The sequence below is a fragment of the Falco naumanni genome, chromosome 4 (genome assembly GCF_017639655.2).
Source record: "Falco naumanni isolate bFalNau1 chromosome 4, bFalNau1.pat, whole genome shotgun sequence".
NCBI classification, from domain to species: domain Eukaryota; kingdom Metazoa; phylum Chordata; class Aves; order Falconiformes; family Falconidae; genus Falco; species Falco naumanni.
This window is the reverse complement of record NC_054057.1, coordinates 15,616,259-15,642,070: the sequence shown is the minus strand read 5'-3', so window position 1 is coordinate 15,642,070 and position 25,812 is coordinate 15,616,259. Positions and strand designations below refer to the sequence as shown.

Below are 25,812 nucleotides of genomic sequence, written 5' to 3'. Positions count from 1 at the left end.
AATTCATAGTTTAATTCATAAAACAACTATTAGGAGGAAAGGCTACTTTATTTTTAGACCTGGAATTATTCTAAATATGTTGCTATACACTCCATGCAGCTGAAATTGAAATGTTTGGTACACCAAGTCATATTACTCTTTCCCTCTAGAGAACAATAACAATGGAGCAGCATAGTCCATGACAGAGTCTTTTGTCAAGCACAGGATGGAGGCAGCATCAGGTAACACTGTATTAGAAAAGACCACAGGCAGCAGAAAATAGAGGTGGCACACAGCACAGAAATTCTTGTCCCCCATAGAGATGGGCATCTTTCCCCACTATTTCTGCTTATGGACTATAATCTGATATATAGTAGATCACTATCTGAAGACTATCTTTAGATCAAGATAATACTTTAGATGTAGATACTTGTTAAGGAACTGTGTTTACTGTAGTAAACATGCAAATTATTCTCCAAATGGTTGATTTAGAAATATCCGTGATTAATACAGTTGTAACAGAAAATGCAGATGCTGACTGCGCTCTAGTGAAGTGACCACAAATGTGTTCAGTGTTGGCGGTTTCATAACAAACATTACCAAACAACCTCAAGGGTGGATTCATCTCCAAGTCAGCATAGCTTTTCCTTTTGGTACCTCTGGAAATGCAACCTTCAAGATACTGTAACTGCTTTTGTTCTCTCCAGATAAAGAAAATAAGACTCTTCAGACATTTAAAAATTCATTTTCTTTGGCCTGAATGTAGTGTTACGATACGAAAGCAGTTTACGTCAATTATTTGATTCACGTGAAAATAGGAATTGGTTTTAGAGAAAAACTTTGAAGGCGACTTTTGTTCTGTGTAAAGTAGGCAATATTACTACTGCTTTGTTCTATTCACACCAGCTATATTTAGAAATTGCTACTTACTTGGTATGCATTCAATAGCGAGGTCGCATTTAAGAGAAACTATAGTCAATTACACCCACAGAATACTATCCTCAGAGAAGTTTCCCATGTAAGAACCTCAGAAACTACCCAGCTCACCAGTGCCCTCAGAAACATCACTCAAAACATGCTAAAAAAATAAAAAGGCATATAAGACAACAAATCAATAACTTATTATTTTTAAACAGATATTTTATTGATGCCGTTCATCTACTCTGATCTTGTTCTTCCATGTACTTTCTGGTCCAGGAACCAGATCGATTGCAGCCTTTTATTTTTCCACTTTCCCCCCACCCCCACTTTTAAAACATAGACTATCAATCTCAGTTTCTTAGTACAGCATGCTCTATTTCCCCAAGGATGCAATCCAGCCCCTCACCTCTAGCCCTCAACATGAGTGGGCAGTACTCAACAGGAGTGGGCAGGAGGTATGCGCATTCACTAAGCTTATCCTCGAGGGTCGTATTAATAGTGAACTGCTGGGACCTAGGGACAGACTGTGTCAAAGCAACATGGAACCTGGTGTGCTAATGGGGTGTATGCAGACTTGCCAATGCCTTAGCTCTCTGCTACAGACCTTGTCAAACAAGGGTGACCATAGCCACAGGCCATCAGATGACCTTCAGGCAAATCTGACAGGAAAGACATGGCTGTCTTCTGGGATCATATGGCAGCTTTGGAGACCGCAGGAATGCTCCAGCTCACCAACCGCCAAGGGGAGAAGCTTTAAACTCCCATTAGCTGGTATGTCACAGGGTGCTCTGCCGTATGAGGGAAACCAACACTTCAGCAGAAAAGCAGATGATGGAGTTTAATGGAGGATAGAAGACTAAATATCCTAAATCACTTCAGTAGATCCAGTATCTGGAGAGAACAGATGGAGGTAAGTCAAAACGTGGTGGAGCAAGAACTGAGAATCAACGATGAGAAGAGGTAAGACTAGAGCTCACACCATTATCTCTCAGCAGCATTATTGGAACAGGAAATTATCATCACCATGAGAGTGATCCTGGAATTCCAGGAGATTCTCCTGGAATTGGCTTCTCTGTCCTTGCTTTCTGCGCAGCCTTAACCAGCACCTTTTCTCCCAGCAGCTCCAACCCTAGTATCATGATCCTTATCAGTCCCTTCCAGCGTGAGATAATCTACAATTCTATGATCATCTATGCCCTATCTGTTGCTGTCCGGTCTTACATGCCGTATGTTGGCTGGACAACATGACTCTCTCAAGTCTGAGAATGAACGCTTTAATGTATCTGCAATATCCAAATCTCTGAAAGTAACTATTCAGCACCAATTATTTTAAAAATAAAATATATAAAAAACACAAAATAAAACAAAAACATACCCCCAAAAGATTGTGGTGAGCTTTCCCAAATTAGTTTCCACTTAAGTGGCTTATGCCTTGTTACTCCTACCCAGCAGAAAAAGACATCTCTTAAAAACAAAATCAAGAATTATTTTTAAAAAAAATTAACATGTTCAGTATACTAGAAAGAAAATACTCTTCTTGCTGCTGAGCTTGTCAGAATGTCACTTTGACATCTTACAGAATTACTTTTTCTCTGAGTCTAGCAAAATGATAAAAAGATACAGCTTTCCTGCAGGCAAAATTTGTGATATTTACCTGAGGCATGTTGGACTCCAAAGTGAGCACAAATACTGAGACACAGTCCCCATTTGCCACCTCTGACAGACAGGACAAGGTAAAGTGTCATTTTGTGACTCCAGAGAATGAAGATAGAGAATCATCTTGATGTATTTTTATTATTGATTGAAATAACCATAAGTAAAATTCCATAGTGCCTTACTGCTAATATACTTTGCAGACAGACTTCTAGCTCTAGGTAAAGACATGACACATGTATTTCTGAACAGAAATATATTTTTACATGTTAATATAGATGTCAGTCAAGAATAAATTCTTCAGGATACATTCAAACAAAGCAGAAATGTCTGCATAATAACATACAATAGGACACTGATGATCTCAATATATGTGGTCATGCAGAATAAAAATGCCTACATACCTATAGCAACAATTTCATGAATGTAGAAATTGTACAATATAGCTGGAGAATATGTTAGTATTTTCCTTTAAAAATTAGTATGCCACTGAAATCTCTCTGAACTTCAGTTGGTAAAAGATCTGCCTGTGCTAGATTTCAATGTTCATTGATAATTTTTTTCTAAAATTAAGATTATATACCCAAATACCCCAGCAGTATTTATACATAACCATGATTTATATCAGACATTGAGTAATAAATCCAACAAATAAGTTCACCCTCCTGATACTTTAGTGTTTCACTACAAAGGAGCAACAGGACTAAAGTACCACCTTAGTGTATCCTACTTCAGAAGCTTCCTTGTCCAATTCACTTCATATGCAGTATAAAACAATTCAACCTCAGACTTTTGACAAACGACACAATCCCCAAAACAGTGCAGGGGAAAAACCAAGAACACATTTAGACCCAAACATACTTGTGTGAAACTATCTGTCTGGAAGAAAGAGATGGAACTCGCTACATGGATAGCAATAATTTCCATGAAGACCAGAAAAACAAGAAACACAGGAGCTGGACCAAGGATGTAGAAGAGTGAAAGTCTTACTCTTGCAGTTCCCCTCTACTGCTGCTTTCCCTCAGAGCTCTCCAATATATCAGTCTGGAGCAAGCCCTACTCTCCAGCATAACTAAAACCTCAGTAACTACCTAAAGAAAAGGTATGATCTCCAGTAAGCCTACTGCCTTCACAGGAAAAAAATGTTAGTTGGGAATAGGTTTTTTTTTTCTTATATTGTCCATAAGTACATTTATACTGCAGATTTGCACAAGATGTTGAAGAATGTTTTGCCTCAGCAGAACTCGGTGTGCACACACAAACTTGGTCATCTCTTCAAAATGCTGGCCTCAACATTAAAGCATGCACTGCTAAGGAACTTTGAGGACAAAAAGTTAATAGAATGATAAAAAGGCATTTCTTACTGAAGATTGACAACTGCTGTTGAAAGGATGTCCCACAAATCAGCTGAGTTTCTCTAGGGAACTCTGGTAATTGCAGCTATCGTGATCTCCTAAAACACACTGCTTTGTCCTAAACATGTCATCTGTAAGAGGGCTTCTAGAGTGTTCTTGAGGACTGCTAAGCTTTAACAACTAATGTCTCTGAATTGCATTATAAAGGGAAGGGAAAAAAAAATCAGGAAGGAAGAGCTTGGCAAAACTAGTATCATTGCAAGCCTTATAAGTGCCAGCCCAGGAGTGCCAGATGAATCAGTTTTGAACAACAGTATTAATATGGTTACCATTTAATTAATTTAATTTACCATTTAAATAATTACATTTAATGTCCCTGGATGAGCAAGAAGCCCACAGAGATCAGGTTGCTCTATGACACCTGCAGCAACAAGAGGTGAAGGAACTGAGGAACTCAAGATCTGTGATACTTTCAATCTCCTTTAGAGAAGGCCACACAAATGCCAACACTGTTTGACTGAACTGGGCAATTAGAAAAGCCTCATTGACTAGTAAGTCCTGGTAGCTGTCCATGGATATAAAAAGGAAGAAAGAAAAAAAAATGTAAACCAGGCTACAACAAGCTCTTCAGGTTTTAGCTTCCTCTTAAACATCTTTTTCCTACCTTGCAGACAAGATGCATAAAGATTTTCTTCTCATCAGATACTATGGAAAAAAAGGCAACTCCAGTAGTGCTTAAGAGATGCTAGCTACCCATCTCATAAATACTATGAAAAAGAAAAGATTTCTCAGTTGTTCACCTCAACCTTACAGCTTTGGTGAGATCAAATGATCTGGGATCTCAAAAGAGGGTGAGGATACAGAGGGACAAACAACAACCCTCTCTTCTTACAGTCACAAGAAACCTCATCTAAGGACAAACTGTGTAAAACATGTGGCACTGATGATACCAACCTGTGAGCCTTCTGCTACAAAAAGCTATAGTGAGTCTGCACTGACAAGTGCATTCATAAGAATCAAAAGTCTAACTTTCGTATCTTACTGAGCAGAGAAAAAAAAAGCTCTTGCCTTACTCAAGCATACTATATTGTCCAAGAAGAAATTGACTTTTCAAGAGGATTTAAAAAAAATATCCCACTGACGTTTCCTCTGGTGATCTCTCTTTGCTCAATGTCTGAATGTAGTTCAGACTTCCTCTGGGATATGCTGCTCACTGTGGCACACAAAACGGGCATTAACTGTCCAGCCGGCCCCTACAAATGGAGCAGCTCAGAAGTCTGGTGTAGGAAGCAAGAGTATGGTAGACATCAAAGCAAAGCTCTCCAAGTGGATAGCAGACAAACAGGAGGAAAACTTCAGGACAAGTTGAAAGATACAAAAATAAAGATCTATCATCTAGCAGCAAACAACAACTGCCCGGTTCTCCTGGTTTCAGCTGGAACAGAGCTAATTTTTTCTTAATAGCTGGTACAGTGTTGTGTTTTGGATTTGGTGTGAGAATAATGTTGATAACATACTGATGTTTTTAGTTGTTGCTAACATTTATACTAAGGACTTCTCAGTTTCTTAGGCCCTGCTAGCAAGAGGGCTGGAGGGCACAAGAAACTGGGAGGGGACAGAGCTAGGACAGCTGGCCAAACTAGCCAAAGGGATATTCCATACCATATGACAGCAAGATAAAGCTGGGGGAAGAAGGAAGGGGAGGATGTTTGGAGTTGTGGCATTTGTCTTCCCAGGTGACCATTATGCATGACGGAGCCCTGCTTTGGAGATGGCTGAACACCTGCCTGCTGATGGGAAGTGGTGAATGAATTCCTTGTTTTGCTTTGCTTGCATGCACGGCTTCTGCTTTACCTATTAAACTGTCTGTCTCAAACCTGTGAATTTTTACTCTTCTAATTCTCTCCCTCATACCCATGTGGGAGGAGTGAGCAAGCAGCTGTGTGGCACTTAGCAGTTCGCTGGGGCTAAACCACAACACCAGTCTAATGATTGGCAAGAACTGAAAGCACAAGATACAAAACATCTGTTATGGCAAAAGCAGTAGGAGAAGAGAGGACTGAGCAGACTTTTTAAAATATTCAATAAGTAAGGGAATTCATAACCCTAATCTTGTCTTTTTCCATATATGCAGTCATGATGTAAGCATAAAATTCACAGATCAAATGGCTAAAGACTCAAAAAGAACTCTTCTGAAAAAGCAGCCTACTAGCCAGACTCAAAAGAAGGCTTAATAAATGCCCTAGCAGACTTAATAAATGCCCTCCATGAAGGTTACACATATATTTTACATTTTTAGAGACTGACAGCTCTCTATCCATAAAAAGTTCTGAGGCTAAGTTTTTACAAAGACTGGGAGGTGCCACAGAACAAAGGCTTCTGTAACATGTATTTTACTAATTAAGTTTACTGTTCAAAAAGGTCAGGATATTTCCCCAGTATTAGAGCAGTTTATTTCCCAGGCAAGACTCTGCCACAAATACACACTGAAGTAAATGCTTAATAAATACCTATTTTTTTAAATTATAATTTTATTCCACCATTTATCTCTTCAGCCACACTTGAGCTGTGTTTTTAATTCTCACTCTTTTATTACCTCAGTGCTAGATGTGCTGCAGCAACATTACCATTTTCCATCTGGGAAGCCAACAGTAAACTCATTAGTGAGCCTGAGCTCTACTCAGGAAATGAGCATCCAGTTATCACACTTCATTTAAAGTAAGTCAACTTGTTCAGTTCTAAAATATTACCTGTATTGGTGGATAAGGCTTTTGTTTTGTCAACAAGAGATACAGTTAAACTCACAGCCCTGCTAAATATTTTCTGGCTTACAAATCTTTTTGTTCCAAACCTTTTGCTTGCATGTCATAGCTCTGATTCTCTTGTTATCATCCTATATTAACTTACAAATTCAGGAAAAGACCAGCCCTGACAATTTTACAGTAAGTAACATGAAGATTTCAAATATGTCTTCCAAGCAAGTCTGTGATGAGAATAAACACTTGTCATGTAAAACATCAAACAAAAAAGAAATTTCAAGTTTGCAAGAATTGAATTGATTCTTCAAAGGATTAAATGTTTGAAACATAAATCATGATCACCAGCATAAGAAAACAGATGTTCCAGAAAACAATTAATCACAAGGAACAGGCTGTCCAGACAGGTTGTGGAGTCTCCTTCTCTGGAGACATTCAAAACCCACCTGCATGTGATTCTGTGCAGCCTGCTCTAGGTGAACCTGCTTTAGCAAGGGGTTGGGCTATATGACCTCCCGAGGTCCCTTCCAACCCTGACGGTTCTGCGATTCTGCAACTTTCCATAAGCTCTGGACTGTAAGACTTTTCAATTTCAAAAAAATTATAAATATATTTTAAAGTAATCTGAAATATAAATACAAATACTTACAGAAAACATGCTCAAAAACATTTCAGTTTCAATTCAGAATGCTTTTCAAAATAAATGCCAAAACATTTCTATATCACAAAAGGAAATTCCTTACCGAAACAGTGGTTATCTTCAAGGAATCTACTGTAGAATGTGTAAAAAGGTACCACAAGACAGGTCCAATTTCTCCTGTAATAAATCCTTGTGCATGGCAAGAGAGAGTAGTGCAAACGTTTTCAATTATCTTTGCTGCCAAATGGTTCACTACTCGGTCTTCCTATAGGAAGGAGAGGAAAGGAAAACTCATATGCAGTTCTTCTAATGTTTCCAATTTCTTTTTAAACTATTATCTATGTCCATGTTTTATTCCATGTATATTGTCTTACTGTGGTTTCTTGGTTTCACTTGATACTTGACAAAGGCATTTTATTGGAAACCTCACCTTGTGACAATTTATCCTCACGGATTCTACTTCTCCCCACTTTGTCTTCTACTGCAAAGACAATTTACTACATGTATAATTTAAGACAAAATCTTTCAGCTCCAAATGATCACACCAAATTAAATGCAGTCACTCAAAACCAAAATGGTTTTGTTATATTAGAGGTGTTCCATGATCAGTGTTTTATGCATGAAAGAATCAATGTGTATTAAAATTCATCACCACAACTGGCTCTGAATAGCAAGATTATGAGACAAAGTTACATTAGGAAAAATAAAACTGATTACATCAAACCCTCTTTATTCAGAAGAGCCAACAATCCCCTGGGATAAAGAAAAAGCCTTCTTGCAAGTCAAGTTATTCCGTAACTCCCTTCTCTTACTGTTCTGAAGCAGACAAACCTGACAAAAGTTTAAGGAAAAACACTGGATCCAATCAACTCCTAAATTTCTGTAAGGGATTCTCAATCTTTCATATTTTTAATACTAATCAAATAATTTCATCTGCAAATTTGTGGAAAGCCACTGTACATGTAGCTTTAACATCTACATAATACTATTCATGCTACAATGTCTCCATGAAATAAAAAACATCAGGTAAGAATAGTCACGAGCCATCAGCACATCATGAACAACGCATGACAGCAGTTCTTTCTCAAGAAACCCTTACTGACCCTAATGGAAGCTATACTTAACACAGACCAATTAAAAGCAGAGCCTCTACTTCTCTCTTTTCCCCTTCACCTCCTTTCTTTAGTGGGGTTTTTTTTGGGTGTGGTTTTTTTTGGTTTGGTTTTTTTTTTATTCTTTCACTTAAAAGCAGAGTCTGCCTCAACAGAACTGGAAGATTCATTGCTGGTGGCTTTTTGGCTGTGCATTGCTTCACCTTATCTCAATCTTTAACTATGAATAAGTGGAGTCTTTCAACAATGTCTTAAATGGCATTCTTGAGTTCAGCAAGAGTGAATTTTAATGTAAGCGGGACAACCAATTTAATTTGTCAAGTCTACCTCATAGCCTGGCTTCACAAATAATTCATCATCATATCTAATTGATTTCTTTCTTAAACTAATCTCCACATTATCCTACTAACCTTTGGATTTCTGACATTTATCTTCACAATTGGAACTACCAACAACTGTGAGCAATGATAATGAAACCTTTCAGAAAGCAGTACAAAAGCCTTCCAGAAGGGGAGAACTTATACTTCATTAAAAACATATTGAATATCCACTCTTCTTTCTGGTGACTTGGGTATTCTAAAATATAGACACTGATGTAGAAATATTTCAAAATTCTGGTATAAAGTTGTTAAAAAAAATCTGCATTGATCATTTTCATGCTAATCCTTCCTGTTCTCCCAAGGAACTGCAGCTCTACTCAAATACTTAAAAGAAATAACAAAGTCAATTCCCATTTAAACCAGTTACAGCCTTTTACAAAACTCTACTGGTTTCTGTGGTATTCCTTCTCATTTACAGCCATGAAACCAAAGAGGATTTAGGCTTCTCTGATTTTAGCTTTTATTACTGAAATATATCATTTCATTTTGATTTATTATACTAAATACATATATATATTTACCAAAATTAATTTTCTCAAAAAACTCTTATAAATAACTTTAATTTTTAATCAGTTTTTGTGAATTATACTTCTGAATTTCAGTCCTTTTTTTTATTTTGCTACATTTAAGGTAAAAATATATGGATTTACCAAACTGACTATATGCATTTAAAATTGAATCAATAATTGAATTATTAATAGTCAAGTTAAATCTCTCATATATGAAGTGACTACTAGGAATGCCAACTGGGACTCCACTGCTAACTTAAGCAGGCAGAAACACTCAATAAATGCACTATACTTCCATTAATAAATCATAATGAAAGCATTATGCAGCAGATAATAGTTATTATAACATTAACAAATTTCCAGGCACAATGACAGCTTTTCTTCACAAAATTTGGTCCTGAAGGTGTGCTTTATTTCCTTTCAGCTACTGATGAGTTATGCCCTGTGCCAGATTGTCCTGCTACTTTGGCTAGAAAAAGGTCGTATACCATCACAGTGCTCTCAAAACTCCATGAGGCTGTCAGAGAAATTCCATTTGCTGTCCCCTGAGATTGTCCATCTCAGCTCCTCCGGGATCTATTCCTGAGCACTGTCTAAGCAACTAGACTTGTACCATTTTCTGCCTAATTAGGTGTCTGGAAGGGAAGAGTGACTTTAACTAGTATTTGGCCTCTACTTAAAGGAGTCATTTTGTCATGTTACCAGGACATAAGCTATGTTAGTGAACAGAAACCAATCTTCAAGATATGAGTAAAACCGTTCCATGTAGCGCTTAACCTCTGGCCATATCATGAATTGCATCAAATCTAAATCTATGAATAGAACTGTATCAAGAAGCAGCACATCATCTACTTTCACTGGATTTAGATTTCAACTGGTTTTATAAAATGCACTTAAAGCTTCTAATTTTCAGTTACGTTGAACACTTGCATATATATCTGTTTCCAGTTAAAAGTCATTGATGCTTAGTGAAAATGAGCCCTGAGAAAGCAAATACCAAAAGGGTAGATACATGTAAACTACTAAAAAAAGAGAACTTCTTTTAATCAAGACTTTCATTGCAACTGGGTGTGTATGTGTGTGTGTGCGTGTGCACAAATCTTCATCATGAAGAAATCTACTTTCATTTTTTAAAATAACTGAATCTACTGGATATTTTTATTGATTGTTAAGAACTTAACAGTGCACTAGAAGTTTTGGAGGCACTGATGATACACAGTCACTATGCTAACCAACATACTACCTAAAAATAGCATAGTTTCATTCAAAGGTTAACACAACATACTTTATGATCTTTTTATATTATACTGTGTACAGAGACACACACTTCAGTAAAAGCGTAATACTGATAAACATTTGAAAAGCTGAAAGATTCAGGAAGTTACACTGTATTCCATCATTATTCTAAATCAATCTCCATACACTTATTCCTTTAATCTAAAAAGACAGAATAAAGAGAAACTACAAACATAATGTAACGAAGTAAAGTTTTATCATCATAAGCATCCATGATTACAAGAATTAAATCTTGATTTGGTAACAATTTGCAATATAAAGCCTGCACAGAGAAGAAGGAACATACCGAAATAAAAATTTTAAATCCCTTTTGTGGAAAAACGTTTTAAAATTCTGTCAGTAGACTAGAGAATTGATATCTAAATTAAAATGATAACATGTATGATTCAGAACATTACTATTAAACCACAGGCAATTCTGTCAGTAACCTAACAAAACGTGATGTCTAAAGAAGAAATTGAGGTGGTAATCTGTATGATTCAAAGCTTTACTTTTATATTATAGGCAATCCTGTCAGTAAACTAGAAACTAGAAAACTGATACCTAAAGAAGAAATAAAAGTAAGAATACATATGATTCAGACTATCACTTTTATACTATAGGCTGTCCTATACTCTTTGAGAAAATTGTTATGATTTTATTCTCTCCTCCAAATTCTCCTCTCCCCTCTAAATTCACTGTAAATGAACTGCTCTGGCTCGGAATATACATTATAAAACAACTGCCTTATATTAAATACTGGTAATTATTTTTTAAAGTTATCTTTTATTATTAAAATTTCTGATCAGTTCAGAAACAAAACCATTAGACTTGTATCTTGTTCCCTCATCAGGGAAGAAATCCATATGAAAGCGGGAAATGTGTACTATATAGTTTACTGGCAAGCTCTAATTTATTAAAAATCTTGCTTAAACAGTACCTTGCACATCCAAGAGACAGAAAATTATCCTTTGTAACCCCATTACCCATTTACTGATTCAGATACATTCTCCAGGCGCCATGCTTTAAAATGAGAGGATTATGCACATTCTAAAAGTCAGATACAGCTAATTAGCTATAGCTGTATATATTAATTTATCCATGCAAATGTATTGTCGATATATAGTTTTTTCCAGGTTCTGTGAAATTATTACTGAAATTGTACGTAATTGTGTACCTTATATTTACATTTGTAAGCAGAAATGGACATATACCGAGCTCCTGGAAGCTTTTTCAGTGGTCCTCTGCTTTCACACAGGAAGACTTAAAAGGAGGCTTGCACACAGTTTCTGACCTCACCGTCTAGTTTCAGTGAAGGACTTCGTCAAAGCAACATAATCCAGACCAAATCAGACAAGAAAAATTATAAAAGATATCAAAAAGTAGTTTAGATATGGGAAAGATTAACAGTTCTAAGCACGTATCAGAAAAAAATGTGTAAAAGGAGGATCTGAAGGAAGGGAGGGGCAAACATAAGGGAGAAAACAGTGGAAGCAGAAAGGTAAGAGAATTGACTGGAATGTAAGTCTGAGAAGAGGCAAATGTAAAGCAGAAACTAAAACTGCGATTTCATTTAAGATTGAGTTGAATCTTAAATGTGATAACAAAAAGCAAAAATATATATGCAAAGTCAATGAGTAGATTCAAATAAGAGATAGGATGACACATTTGGGGTGAAGTAAACAAGGGTAACTTTAGCAAAGGAATTTTGAATAAACTGGGTAAAATGGATGAAAGGGAAAGGGTAGCCATATTAGCATTAAGCATTTAATATTACATAAGAATATCCTTTCTTATTTAATAACAGAAAAAACAGAAACAGAAGGTATCTTTCATGACTGCGTAACACTGCAACTGTAAGAACACTTTAGCTGTAGAAATCTGGACCCTGCTATCTTAGAGACTGCACACAAGTATTTAAAAGTTGAACACAGACAAGAATATAGGTGCCTGGAACAGGCATTATGTGTCACTGTTGGAAACATTTGTTGGAAAACATTGTAATATTTACTACATGGATTCTGACAAACTGCAACATTATACCAAGACTAAACATGTTGAATTTGGCTTATCATTTACTTACACAAGAGTGTACAAATTTCCTTATTTTGACACATCATTGAACATGCCTTTTCTTTGCCTGAGTTGAGTATCACCTTCTATCTCATGTTAACAACACTGAAGTGCAGGAAATCTGAACTTGTGATCCACCATAGATAAAAGGCTGTCCCAATCCCCTACTCCACCATCCTAAAACTCCTTTCACCTGTACTTAATCTTTTGTCACTGTTAGATTCTGAGGCATAGAAGGTATGTGGAAATGACACTACCTGCATTTTCTGAACATTGTGTTCCTTTATAAGCAAATAAAAGGGACACACGTACATTTCAAACTCCTTCCTGCTCTACTGTTCTTTTTCAGAGGGCAATTCTGCTCTGAATCTTGCAGAACTCCAGAGTAGTTCATAATGAAACTGAAGAACAGCAAATTTACCTTACAAAACTCAAAGCTATATAAACAACAGTACTGAATGACATAAATTGGTTTTATTTTCTTGAATCCTTATCAAATACATCAAATAAAGCTTCTTAACTGGCAATAAAAAGCTACAAGTAAGTATTTACAATGCATATACTTAACACAGTGGTAATTCAGGATTTATTACATAAATTTAGTTTGCCATTTTCATTAATACCAAGATCATATGTAAATATTCATCTCAGAAAACACACTGATATAAAATTTAATTAAATTAGCTTAGGACAAATAAAATAAACTTATGATTTAATTAAATTTGATTGTGATTTCTTAATTTCTAATTAAGAATGCAAAGCTTACTTCCATGTAATAAATTGTTAGATCAGGGAAATTTATTGAATAAATAGCTGATTACAGGCTACAAAGGTAACAAAGAAATACAGCAGCTAAGATCTTAAGCTGCAGTCAAAGAACATTAAGCACACTGAAGACAAATTTAGACAGTATCTTCAGGATTTTCACATCCAGTGCTTTACTAGTTTTAAGTCAGACCTTAAAAAATTCTAGACTGTTCATTTTAACTATTTCTATTATCTGCTATTTCACAGCAGGATGCGGGGAGGGGGACAGTGTCATTCACATGCTCCCCTATTCACACCTCTGTATCACTCACTAAGCATTGTGAGCCACTCACTGCCTGGACAAAGCAGCTCTGGTAGCAGGCACAGAGTGATGTAAAATTGACTCAAAAAAAAAAAAAAAAGCCAAACAAGAACCCAACCCAAACAAAGCCCACAACACATTAGAGCCAGCGTATTAGGTTAGCAGAAAAGAACACTGATTTGAAATTCAGAAAGGTTCAAAAAGCAACAGTTTCTGTTGGTATATCAGTAATAAAAATAGAACTGAAGAAAATTGAGTTCACTGCTGAACAAGGTGGGGCCAAAGGACACAGGAAAGGCTCAGGAGCTCAGTGCCTTCCTTCTCTGCCTCCATCTTTACTGCTCACAGGCATTCCATGCCCATGGGCCAAACAGCAAAATCTGGGGGAGTAAAATATACCTACAGGACAGGAAGACAGAGGCAGCGGACACTTGAGCAAACCAGACAGGCGTAAGTCCATTGAACCAGAAAGGATGTAACTAGATGTGCTGAAGAAGCCAGCTGGCATTTTTGTGAAGGAGCACACATCTTCAAAAGTTTGTGGTGATCAGGATCCTGTTGACTGCTGGCAGGAGACAAAGGGCATGGTCACCTTCCAAAAGGCAAGAAAAGGAATTCCTATTTCTGTCCCTGGAAAAATTACAGAGCAAATTTTCCTGGCAGCTATTTGCAGGTATGTGAAGGGCAAGATGAATGGTAACATTTAGAACAGATTTATCAAGAGTGAACCCACCTGACCAACACGACAAGCTTCAATTACAAGTTGACTGGCCCAGCGGACTAACAGAAAGCAGTGGCTTTCATTTACTTCAGCTTTAACAAGGCTCTCCAGATGGTTTCCGTTACCTACCCAAATAGCAAAGGTGTGGACTGAAGAGGACTACAAGGTATACAGAAAGCTGGTTGGACCACCAGACTCAAAGTGTTGTGATCAGCAGTACAAAGTTAAGCTTATGTTAGCTGGTGCTATCAAGGGTCAGTATTGGGGCTGATACTGTTAATCATAGCATGTTCACAGATGGCACAAGCTCAGAGCAAACGGTTGAACCAACAGAATGTTAGTCCACCACACAGCTGGAGAAATGGTCAGACACAAACCTCCTGAAATTCACAAAAGTCAAATGCGAAGTCTTACACCCAGGATGGAATAACTCCTACAAAGCAGAGGGGCAGAGATGGACCTGAATATTTAACAGAATGGGTTGAACACAAACCGGCAGTGTTCCCTTATGGCAACAAAGGTTAACTGCATACTGGGCTGCACACATACCAGTGCAGCCAGCTGACCAGGGAAGGTGTTTTTTCACTTATATTCTGAAACATGAGACTATCTGGCCTACTGTGTCCCAGCTTAGTTACCCATTGTAAGCTGGGCTTTGACGTATGCCAGTTAGTCCAGAGGAGGGCCACCAAGATGACTGAGGGTCAGGTGCACATGATGATTAAGGACAGGCTAAGAGAGATGTTTTCCAACACCTCACAGACAGTTAAAGAAGATGGTGCAAGACTCTTTCTGGAGGTACCAATGAAAGGTCAGGAGGAAAGAGACACAAGCTACAGCAAGGGAAATCCCCATTAGATATAAGGAAAAATATTCTTCACCATGATAGCGTCTAACACTGAAATAGGCAGAGAGCTTACAGAATAACCATCCTTGGAGTTACTTGAAGCTTAAGTACATAAAGCCCTGAGGAACCTCATGTAACTTTGATGTTGAATGCAACTAGAAGCTGGCATTGTTTTAACAGAAGGCCAGACCACAAAATCTCCAGAAGGTCCAAGCTCATTTTTTCTTATGATTTGCTTACCCTTACAAACCAAAAGATTGAAGGCACTTGATTTTCTTTACATGTGGTCATAGTTCGTATTTTATTCTCTGTGAAAAAGAATATATGAACCTAACTAGAAAACATTAAACATGCTCTTTAATATAACAGATCTGGCAATCAATTAAGAAGCGATTCTGAACACTAGGTATTTTTCTTCCAGTTACCTTGGTAGCACTATGCTGGACTCCTAAATGTCAAGATCTTTCTTGTACTGGGAAGCCCAAAACTGAACACAGCACTCCAGATGCAGTCTGATTACTGCTACACAGAGGGGAAGAATCACTTCCCTGAACCTGCTGGCTACTCTCTTGCTAATACAGCCCATGTTGCCGTAGTGCTTCTTCTCTGCTAGGGCACACTGCGGGCTCACATTCAACTTTTCATTGATTGGTAACCCTCCAAGTCCTTTTCTGCAGAGCTGCTTCCTAGTGAGCTTGTACTGTCGCAGGAGGCTATTCCACCCCAGAAGCAAGGCCTTGCTCTCACTTGTGTGGAGCTTCATGACATTCCCAGCAGCCCATTTTTCCAGTCTGTCCTACTCCTGACCAGCAGCCCTGACATCCAGCATATTGATGCTGCTTCTCCCACTAATTCGGTGTTATATAGCTGGAGAATACACTCCAGTTGGTCACTCTGGTCATTACTGAAGACATTACAGTATTGGTCTCTGAGGGACACTGCTAGTTATTGGCTACCAGTTGGACTTCGCACCACTGATCACTTGAGTGAATTTTCCTGCCCACCTTCTATCTTCCATTTAAACAGTCTGTACCTTACCGATTTGCTGATAAGGGGAGTATGGGAGAGCGTGTCCAAGGCCTTCCTAAAGTCAAGGCATACAACATCCACTGCCCTCCCTTGTCCACAGCGCCAGTTGTGTCCCCATCATAGAAAGGAATCAGGTTAGTCAGGGGGTTGGAGCATATGACATACAAGGAAAGGCTGAACCAGCTGCTAAGCCTTGAGAAAAGAAGGTTCAGGGAAGATCTTACTGCTGTCTACAACTACCTGACCAAAGGACAAAGAGAGGTTGGAGATAAATTTTTCTCAGAGGTTCACAGCCATAGGAGAAGAAGCAATGGCCACAAGTTGCGACATGGGAAACTCCAATCATACAAGGAAAAACTATTTCTAAGAGGGTAGTCCAGACATTGCCCAGTTGTGGGACTGCCATTCTTAGAGACATTAAAGAGTGAAATAGACATGTCCCTGAGCAATCTGATCTGTTTAGACCTGCTTTGAGAAGGAAGTTTAATTAGATGACCTCCAGAGGTCCACTCCAACCTAAAGTATTCTAGTTTTATAGCTTAAAATATTTTTTAAAAATTAATCTCTAAAACACGTGGTTATATTTGAAGTCAGTTTGACAACACCACACAGATCTTTTCATAAAAATTCATTAAGCACATTTTTTGTGTAACTTTCACTGCTTAAGATTGAGACCTACTTTCTCACTAAATAATGTGATAAACTGAAGAGACTGATATACTATCGTCCTGAATGCATCTACTTCAGTAGTCCTACTTTTACAAGCTTTGAAACAAATATGCAAAAGTGACACCACAAATTGAATTGAATACTTGAAAATCTTTCTCTCTGTTTTTCCATCTTCATTCGTTCCTCCTCCACCTCTACATCTAAAACATCTGGCACAAAAACTTGTTTTATATCTGATTATTCTTTCCTTAAAAAATCTCTTGCAAACAGATGTCTAACAATAATATTATTTTAACCATCTAGTTTTAGATGCTGAAACATCATTTCCAAGAAAGATGGGTGGCTGGTAAAGTTATGGAGAATAAGAAGAGGATTGCTGCAAGACTGGAGGAAAACAGTAGCAAAAGAAATTGTAGAAGTTAATAATAGTGGGTGTTAAGTTTCTCCATTTCCATATGTTTATGTACTTTACATATTTATGGGCATTTTAAATTCTTCACGTGGGGCTGTTCTGGAAAGTTGAGCTGCTACAACTGAGGCAGAGCAATTTGTAATAGTATATTTGCACTGTACTCACACAAACAAGCACAAATACTTAAAATTCCATTACAAACCTCAGGCATCTTCACAAACAGAAACTGTAGAAATGCACAGCTGTGCTTGGTTAGCCTAGGCATAACTCTGAATTTACACTTAATTAAATCTAATTCAAAGTACTGCATGGGAAATGTATTTCTATTTTGTGTTATTTTTTTTCAAGAAAAATACACTAAGAGCAATTATTAAGTAAAATTTGACATGTTTCAGGACTAAGAAGTGATCTTATTCTATAGGAATAAATTAATGTCTTATGAATGTCTCGATTTAGTTTCTGTACACTGAATATTCAGAAATGGCAAGTCCTCCATTACTAAATTGATAATTTAATAGCTTCACTAATGTGCCTTAGAATGACATCTTATTCTAATTATGAGCTGGAAAGAGTCCACAATACACACACAGTTGTGTGTTCTTGATCACCTGAAGGTTTGAAGATGTTAAAATGCATATAGACTCTTCCTCTATTAATCACAAGCTGTAGGCAATAAAGATCTCAAAAAAAAGAAGGGAAAAGAAAAAGGTATTTTTCTTGCTTTCCTCCCCCCAGCAACCTCTGACATGTTTTCTGCCTTCAGCTTTGCCTCAGGCAAAAATAAAGTCAAGTGCTCTCATACAAATGTAAATGTAAACCCTCAAACTCAATCTTTTTTCATTTTACAAATTGGAACTATATGCATGTTTTTCTTCCCTTCTAACACAGCTAAGTCATCACCAAGAAAAATGAGGAGTACAGCACAGCACATGTATGAGAATAAAACTAATTACTACTTTTTGGCCTTGAAAGAATGTTAACAACCCAGTAGGATAACAATGCAGTTTTCAAAACCTGTGTATTGGCCACTTCAAAATAGAATGTAAATCTTGCTCAAAGATTTATGGAAGATGCACAAAAATCAGATTGCAAGAGGACAGTACAAATTGTCAGAATATTTCTCAAGAGAAAGCCACTGCATTAATAAAATCCACATTTATCAACAGTAATTTATATATACCGTCCCATTTCCAAAAAAACAAGCAACAATACATAAATGTTGAATGTACAAACAACGCTACATTTTTGCATTAATCTCCTGCTTAGGTCATGGTCTTATCATGATTATTTAAATGCAAGAGCAATACTTAGCTGACAACGGACTGCAGTGCTGCAGGCTACAATCCTCACACAATGCCTAAAGGGTTATTACAGTGGAGAATTTCTATTGAGGACAATGAAAGAGCCTTACCCCTTCCCGAAGACACCTCATTAGCACAGTGTAAGCAGCCGAGGGAACAACCCAGCATTCTCTGGGGTGCTCCCTTTTTTCCTCCTGAAATGAAGTCAATGGCACATATGATTACATAAAAAAAAAATCACAATAATCTCAGTCACATAAAAATGGGTAACAGATTCTTAACAGGGATCATATTATACACATTTCAAATCAACATATGCAAAAGTATATTAAATTCTAGGGCAGTATTGCTATTTACTGTTATTTCATTTGGAGCACAGATATTTGTATTTTATTACCTTTATTTAAATAGCCTCCAAAATCCACTACAGTATTTGCCCTTGTATTTCCGGATTTCATCAATTCCTGATTCACACACACACACAAATATATCCTGGCATTCCTCTCAATCATTTTAATCTCTTCAGAAAGAGATAAGTGGTTATTAATAGCAGTAATGCTTTTCTTTCAATGTGACTTAATTCTACCAAACAAACTAAATTAATTCTGTCTGGCAACTAAACAAAAAATAAGCTTACTTTGGAAAAAGAGTATTCCAAGTCATACAAAGAGATACAAACCGTTTAAGAACAATTACTGTACGGTATAGCCTTCAGTACATACCAACCAACACTGTTCCAAGATCTTCATGTATTATTTCCTTGAAATCACTCTGTTAGAGACACTGCACTGATTCACTGCTAGTTGAATCAGGGGTTTGATTCTTCCATTAGAAGTTAATAAACTCCACTTCCCCCACATTCCTTCCCCCACAGTAGCCTATTGTAAAACTTCCAGTTTAAAAGAAGACACTTGGGTATCATTAAGATTTAACTAAAACAATCTCTGTGTCTAGGCTAGTAACAAAGAGATATTAGCAACTGAAAGAAAAAAAAAGCCTCTTTTGGAAAAGAAATTGAGAAATAATAGCCATTGGATGGTGTGAAGTTGATAGGCCATGAAAGCAATGTGTAGCTTGTCTTAGTAAGTAGACAAAGGATGACAAGCAACAGCTTCTGCAGATACTATACATTTCTTGAACTCTCTTAGTTATATTAGCATATTATTTGTAGTATTATAACTAAGTGTCCCTAATAAAGAAACCATAGGATGGGCAAGGTGGAGGTTAATGGTGCAGAACCAAATTATACTTTCTATGTTTCCTGATTTCTGAGTGGCTCACACTAATTCAACATATATGATGTGATAATGTCAGGCAGTTAATTAAAGCATAGCACATTAGCAGGGAAGACTATCACCTAATTGCCTAGACAAATTTCATTTTCCTTCTGTACTGAAAATAAATCAAAACTTTATTTGCAACATGTATCAATAGAGAAAATGAGTTTGTTAAATGTCCCATTTTTTTAAGCTTTATTTCTGCTAACTTTGCATTAGGATGTATGGAACAATTTTCCTTGGAAGTAAACAGATAGTAAGAATAAGAGTGGTTTGACACCCAACAGAGACATCAAACCTACTACATTCCACCTCCTTCATCTTATCTTAAACGTGTTGACATTTAACCAGAGTCTGCCTTCCACGGCTTAGCATATAAGTTTAAGAAAATGCAGCCCAAATTTCAAAGAGGGATGGTAGGTTACTTTCTAACAGTCAAGAGTGGAACCTGCTCTACCTGGAAAAGGCAGGACAAGACTAGAAGTCAAGACAGAGTTAAAAAATCCTATATTGGAAGTAGCATGAATCTGCTTCTCATTTTAATAATCTGATTTAATCAGAAATTGTGTCAGGTTTTTCTGCAACCATACATATTAAATGTACTGTAAAATAAAAAGCCTTAAGAAACTGTACAGTCCTGAAGTATAAATTATTCTTCCATTCTTCAGACTGATTAAAGACTTTCTGTAAGACTTAGTCTCTACTTAGAAATAAAAAAAGCAAAAGGTGTATGAACTTAGCACCATTCTTAAACACACCTATAAAATTTGACGTTTAATAAATTTAAATATATAACCAAACAATGGGGATTCTTCCTACTTTTTGCTTACAGCCTATGTTGATTTTGGTTAAATTTTAGGTTCTGCACCTTAATAACACAAACAGCACAAAATGAGTGGAAATATTACATAGAACTTAAAAGTTTTCCCTGAAAGCAATTTGCTCAAGAGTAACAGAACATCTTCCCTGGGGTCTGCTCATGCTACTTGTGAATTGCTCTTGGCTTCATTTTGGAAGAAAAATGCAGAGATGGAGCATAAGGTCTTACTTCTGTGATCTCATATGCAGGCACAGACACAATATCAGAGTTTAGGATTGCAAAGGACCATTATGCTTACCTCTACTTTTTCATAGTATTTTTAAGCCACAGAAGTACAAACAGTAAGCCTGTAGTTAAGGTAGCGATTCATGCTGCATTTGATTTTAAATGTTTGATAGTCTATATTTTACCAAATATTCATATAAAAAAGAAATAATCTTTATCATTATTTAATATTAATATTGTGGTTGGGCCTCGAAACACTTAGCAAAACAACAAAGAGAATGAATAAATAAATAAAATCAGCCATGTCCCCAAAAACTTACATTTTAAATAAAAAATATTTAACAGCTTGATAAAACAATCAAGCAGTCTGAAGAGCAAAATGAAAGAAAACAAGGAATAAAATATTTTGTGGGCATTTCTTAATAAATTAGATGCAGTTATGACTTTTTTTTCTTAGATTAGTCAAGGCATAAAACTTTGCTGTTTAAAGATACAGATTGGGAATAAACGTTCTTGTTTCATCTTGTTATACTACTGCTGGGTTGGTACGTGATCGTGCAAGGTCATTCAATACTACTGTTAGCAGCTGAATGAGCAACAAAATGCCTACAACAGTACAGTATTTTGAGATTAAGTAGGTACAGAATAGAGAAATTAAAAGCTTTATAAAGACTTTTCTAAAAAAAGAAATATTAAAAGAAGTGTCTCAAAGCATACAAATCACACTGGTATTCTTGAAGTTTACCAAGACACAGTACATTAAGTTCATACATGTACAGTAGTTCCAAATATTTCTTCCTATTCTCTAATAATTACTTAGCTATGACTCAAAGCAGTGCAATCCGTTACTATGCATCTTCCTGAAACACGACAGAGTTGCCATTTAAATACAAGTTATCATGCTTCAAAAATTGTGATGCTCATAAATCAAACAGTCTCAAAATTTTTTCAATTCACATTTTCAGAAGGAAAAAAATCTAGTAGGGTCAGTGGATGTAAATCATTTTGCTGTTACAGAGCCAGTGAAAACAGAATTGTTTCAACCATTTAAGTTTAATTTCAAAATAAAATCAAGCAGTGTAAAATACTCTTGCCAAATATAATTTTCAAGTTGGAATTTTAACTTTATTTGTTTTTATTAATGGTTAAAATACATAGTTTGCAATCTGTCTGATGATGCTAAATACAATTTTTCTCTCTCAAGGAAAACTGAGAAAGTATTAAACATAGAAATATACTGTGACTGCGGATGTATTTTACATAATATAATTTCTCAGTGTAAGAACAAGTTCTGTGAGTCTCTGTGTATTTGACAAATTTGGCAGCTGTCTAACCAAAAAAAGGACGATGCTTGCTAACCTACAAAATACAAGGCAACCACTAAATCTTTCGGAACATTGCAAAGGAACTACAGGATGTTGACAATAAAACACTTAAGTTCAGTACAAAGCCATAACTACAGTAAGCCAAAATATAGATGGTACTTTCATTCCTTTATCAAGTGACCTCACAGACTGTAAACTAACATGATAGCATTCAGAGTAAATAGATTATGTAGCTAATACAAAGGCTCTAGAGAAGCTAGGGCTACGCCTTTGCTGTTTGAAGTCACCTTCATTTCTAGTGAGTAAAAGAAAGTATTTTACTTTTTGAGTAAGGAAAAAGAAAGGTGAGGGTTTAGAGCAGCTGTCATCTTCAGTTCCTACTATTGACAGTATTTCTTTTCTACAAATAGCTCATTTATTTTTAATGTGAATCTACTATTTCTAGACTGAAGGTTTAAATCAATTCTAGCCAGGAATCACTGTAATTCCATTTGAACTTAGTCAGGATCATTCCATTTCCTTTCCCACCGAGTTGTGAATTCAACCATGCTGGGATAAGATCTAATATGGACCAGATATATTAATTTACTAATATCATAGGCTGTCCTGATACACCCTATTTAGTCAAAGTCTCTAGCTAAGATGTTCTAACCCTTAGATCTGCCACATGGAGGCCAGCAGTCATTATGGTGATTGACTAAATTGCTTTATGAAGCTAAAACTAGTTACTTCAGGTTGATACTTGAAGAATACAATTTAATCAATGTCAGATGAAGTACATGATTGGACTAACATGTTTCTTACAGCACAAAAAGTATCACAGAACACACAAGGAAACTGTTGAAGATACAAATGAGAAAGTAATTTGCTTTTTTGTCTACTTTTCCATGGGAAATTTTTTTCACATTTGTTAAATTTGTAAGGATCCCTTGACAGTCTTACCTCACTGGCTATGAGGTAAAGAAGCTCCCCAAGTGCCGGTAGAAAACATTGTTTCAGTTTGCTGTTTCTGAAGTTCTCCCTGATGAGTTCAGTTAAAAGTATAATTGCCTAAAACAAACAAACAAAAAATAAATCACAGAATACCATGTATAATGTTTTCTCAAGCAAAACGTCCTGTTAAGGTAACAAGCTTTATCTGAAATGCCATGTTACTGATACACTCTTCACTTATGCTAAACAGCCATTTGCAAAGGATTTAATAAGCATGGAAAGACAAGAAAAAAGAATCATTACAAAACAGATAATACATGCTATATGGAGAAAAATGCAAGTAGTAAATAGCCTAGGTGGCAAATTATGAGCTATCCATTCTTCCCTTTCCCTCAGGACAATAGAGGTAGAGCTGCCAGGAAAAAAGAGTCAACTTGCTATTCCTATGTTTCTGTCAGAAGATCTAAAGTTCTCCTCATCATCAGGTTATAAAAAGAACAAACAAAACCCCGGTGCTGTCTTTTGTGTATATATTAAATCAGAACATAGGAACACTTAAAGTTTTGTCACCTGATCTCTGAGTTTACTGGCAACTGACTGTGTGAGAACTGGACATACCTGGATATAACTAAGTTTCTGTTTGCAAAGCTGAGATATACATACATAGATAGACAGACATTATCTATATTGAGGGGTTAGATGGAAACTGAGAATTTTGATTCATCTTGTGTAGGTGACCTAAGAAATCACTGTGCCAAACACACATGGAACAGATTCCAACCTAATGTTAATGCTGGACTCATTGAAGAAACCAAGGACCATTTGGCTACCACACGTTAAATTGAAAAGCATGCTCTCTGCTGGCTGAGGTGTGCTCCCCAAAACCAAAAGCACTCCAATATGTACCAATCATATACAGTAGAGAAGCTAGTAGTTTCTTTTAAGAAAGATGAAGCTACATGTGTTCCCCCTGCTCCAAAACATGAATGCCTTGCAAGAGTAGGAAAAGAAGACTGTTCAGCAGATATAGATTTCACAAACTTTCTATGTGCCTATGTTCCTTTGACTGCTGGGAAGGATTTAGTTCTAATACTTTTAAAGTACTTACGAGATAGAGCAAATGAGCTCTCTAAACAGATACTATCAGTGAACTGAGTGATTTCCAATACTTTACAAGATCTGATAAGTGAGATTTGAAGTTATTTTTATGTATTTTAAATAAATGGCAATATTGCACATACTATTCCATTTTAAAATGTGGAAACGGTCAACTTTTTAATTATTACTTTACATGTGAAGTGTAATGTAGAATGCACTACATTTTTTAATTAAACAGAGAAAGCATTGCTGTAAAGTATCAGCCTAGGGAACCAGAAAAAGAATAGTAGTACAAGCAAATAATAACACTTATTGTGCATTTTATTATTATACAGAAAAGAAGGCAATAGAAAGCATCATATTATGATCTCCTTAATATAACAAATAGAGCATTAATTTTATTTCGTTCTTCTGCTTATGAACTCTTCCCTTCCTATTTAAGTAGCAAAAACATTATCAGCAGTATAACTGAGACATTTCTGAATGTCTGAAACAAACTGAAATGTTTATTTTATGCTGTAGTACAAAAAAATGACACTTAAAAAATTAGCTTGTTTAAAAATGTTTTAAGGTAGGACTGACTCTGTGACAGTCCTATCCCAAAGTCATTAAGTCCGGGCCTTAGATACTGATGATACTACAAATATCTGATAAGAAGCAGAAATGTTTATACAACAAAGATCATCTAACTATTCAAAACATAATGAAATAAGTACTGCATCACTGTAACAGACTTTTTATTGTTCTCTTTAGTTTAAAACTATTTTTAATACAGTTAAACAATACAGAAAAGTTAAGGAGACAAAAAAAATTTCTCTGGTGTTTTCCCCAGTTAAGCAAGTATTGTATTATCTGCATTCAGAGCACAGACTTCTATCATTCGTCTCATTCTATTCATCTATATTCTATTTGAACACAAACATGCAACATTTCAACCTGGGCACAAGGGGTCTAAACAGCAGCAGTTCTGGGAAACCACTTCATGCAGTCAGTTTCCTCAGATACTCTCAAACTTTGCATGAGGTTTAAAGTGAGAACCTGACAGCCATTCTTTCAGACTGGTCTCAATCCAACAAAAAGATAAGAATTTTTCAGTTCTGATTATGGGCCTGCCAACGTGGGCTTCTTTCTCCTTCTGTGGAGGATCCAAGTCCAACTCACTTGAGCATCAGCTTCATTGCACACTCAAGAAACTGCTCAATTCACTTCAGCTGACTGAATCCCACCACCCTAACACTTACAAGCTTCATAGTTTTGCCTCTGTTAAGAAGCTTTCTCTAAACAGAAAAAAGCAGTCACAGCAGACAGAGATTTTCAGGTAACCCATGAGAGTTAGCTCAGATAACTGGTTTTCAGCCGAAATACTCATACTGCCCAGTGTACAGCAGAGACTGGTATTTCAGATAGTACACTTAAAATGTGGAATCACCCCA

The 25,812-nt window shown here is 36.4% G+C and overlaps 1 protein-coding gene across 3 annotated transcripts in view; it reads right to left on the bottom strand.

Moving 5' to 3' along the window:
• Window positions 1–25,812, bottom strand: part of ULK4 (unc-51 like kinase 4) — a 246,219-nt gene that overhangs the window by 173,557 nt on the left and 46,850 nt on the right. For all 3 annotated transcript variants that reach the window (XM_040589959.1, XM_040589958.1, XM_040589957.1), the window contains exons 18-20: window positions 23,291–23,398; window positions 18,812–18,895; window positions 7,408–7,569 (exon numbers count right to left, since the gene is read on the bottom strand). In XM_040589959.1, the coding sequence (XP_040445893.1) occupies window positions 7,408–7,569; window positions 18,812–18,895; window positions 23,291–23,398 (354 nt within the window). The remainder of the gene's footprint in view (window positions 1–7,407; window positions 7,570–18,811; window positions 18,896–23,290; window positions 23,399–25,812) is intronic.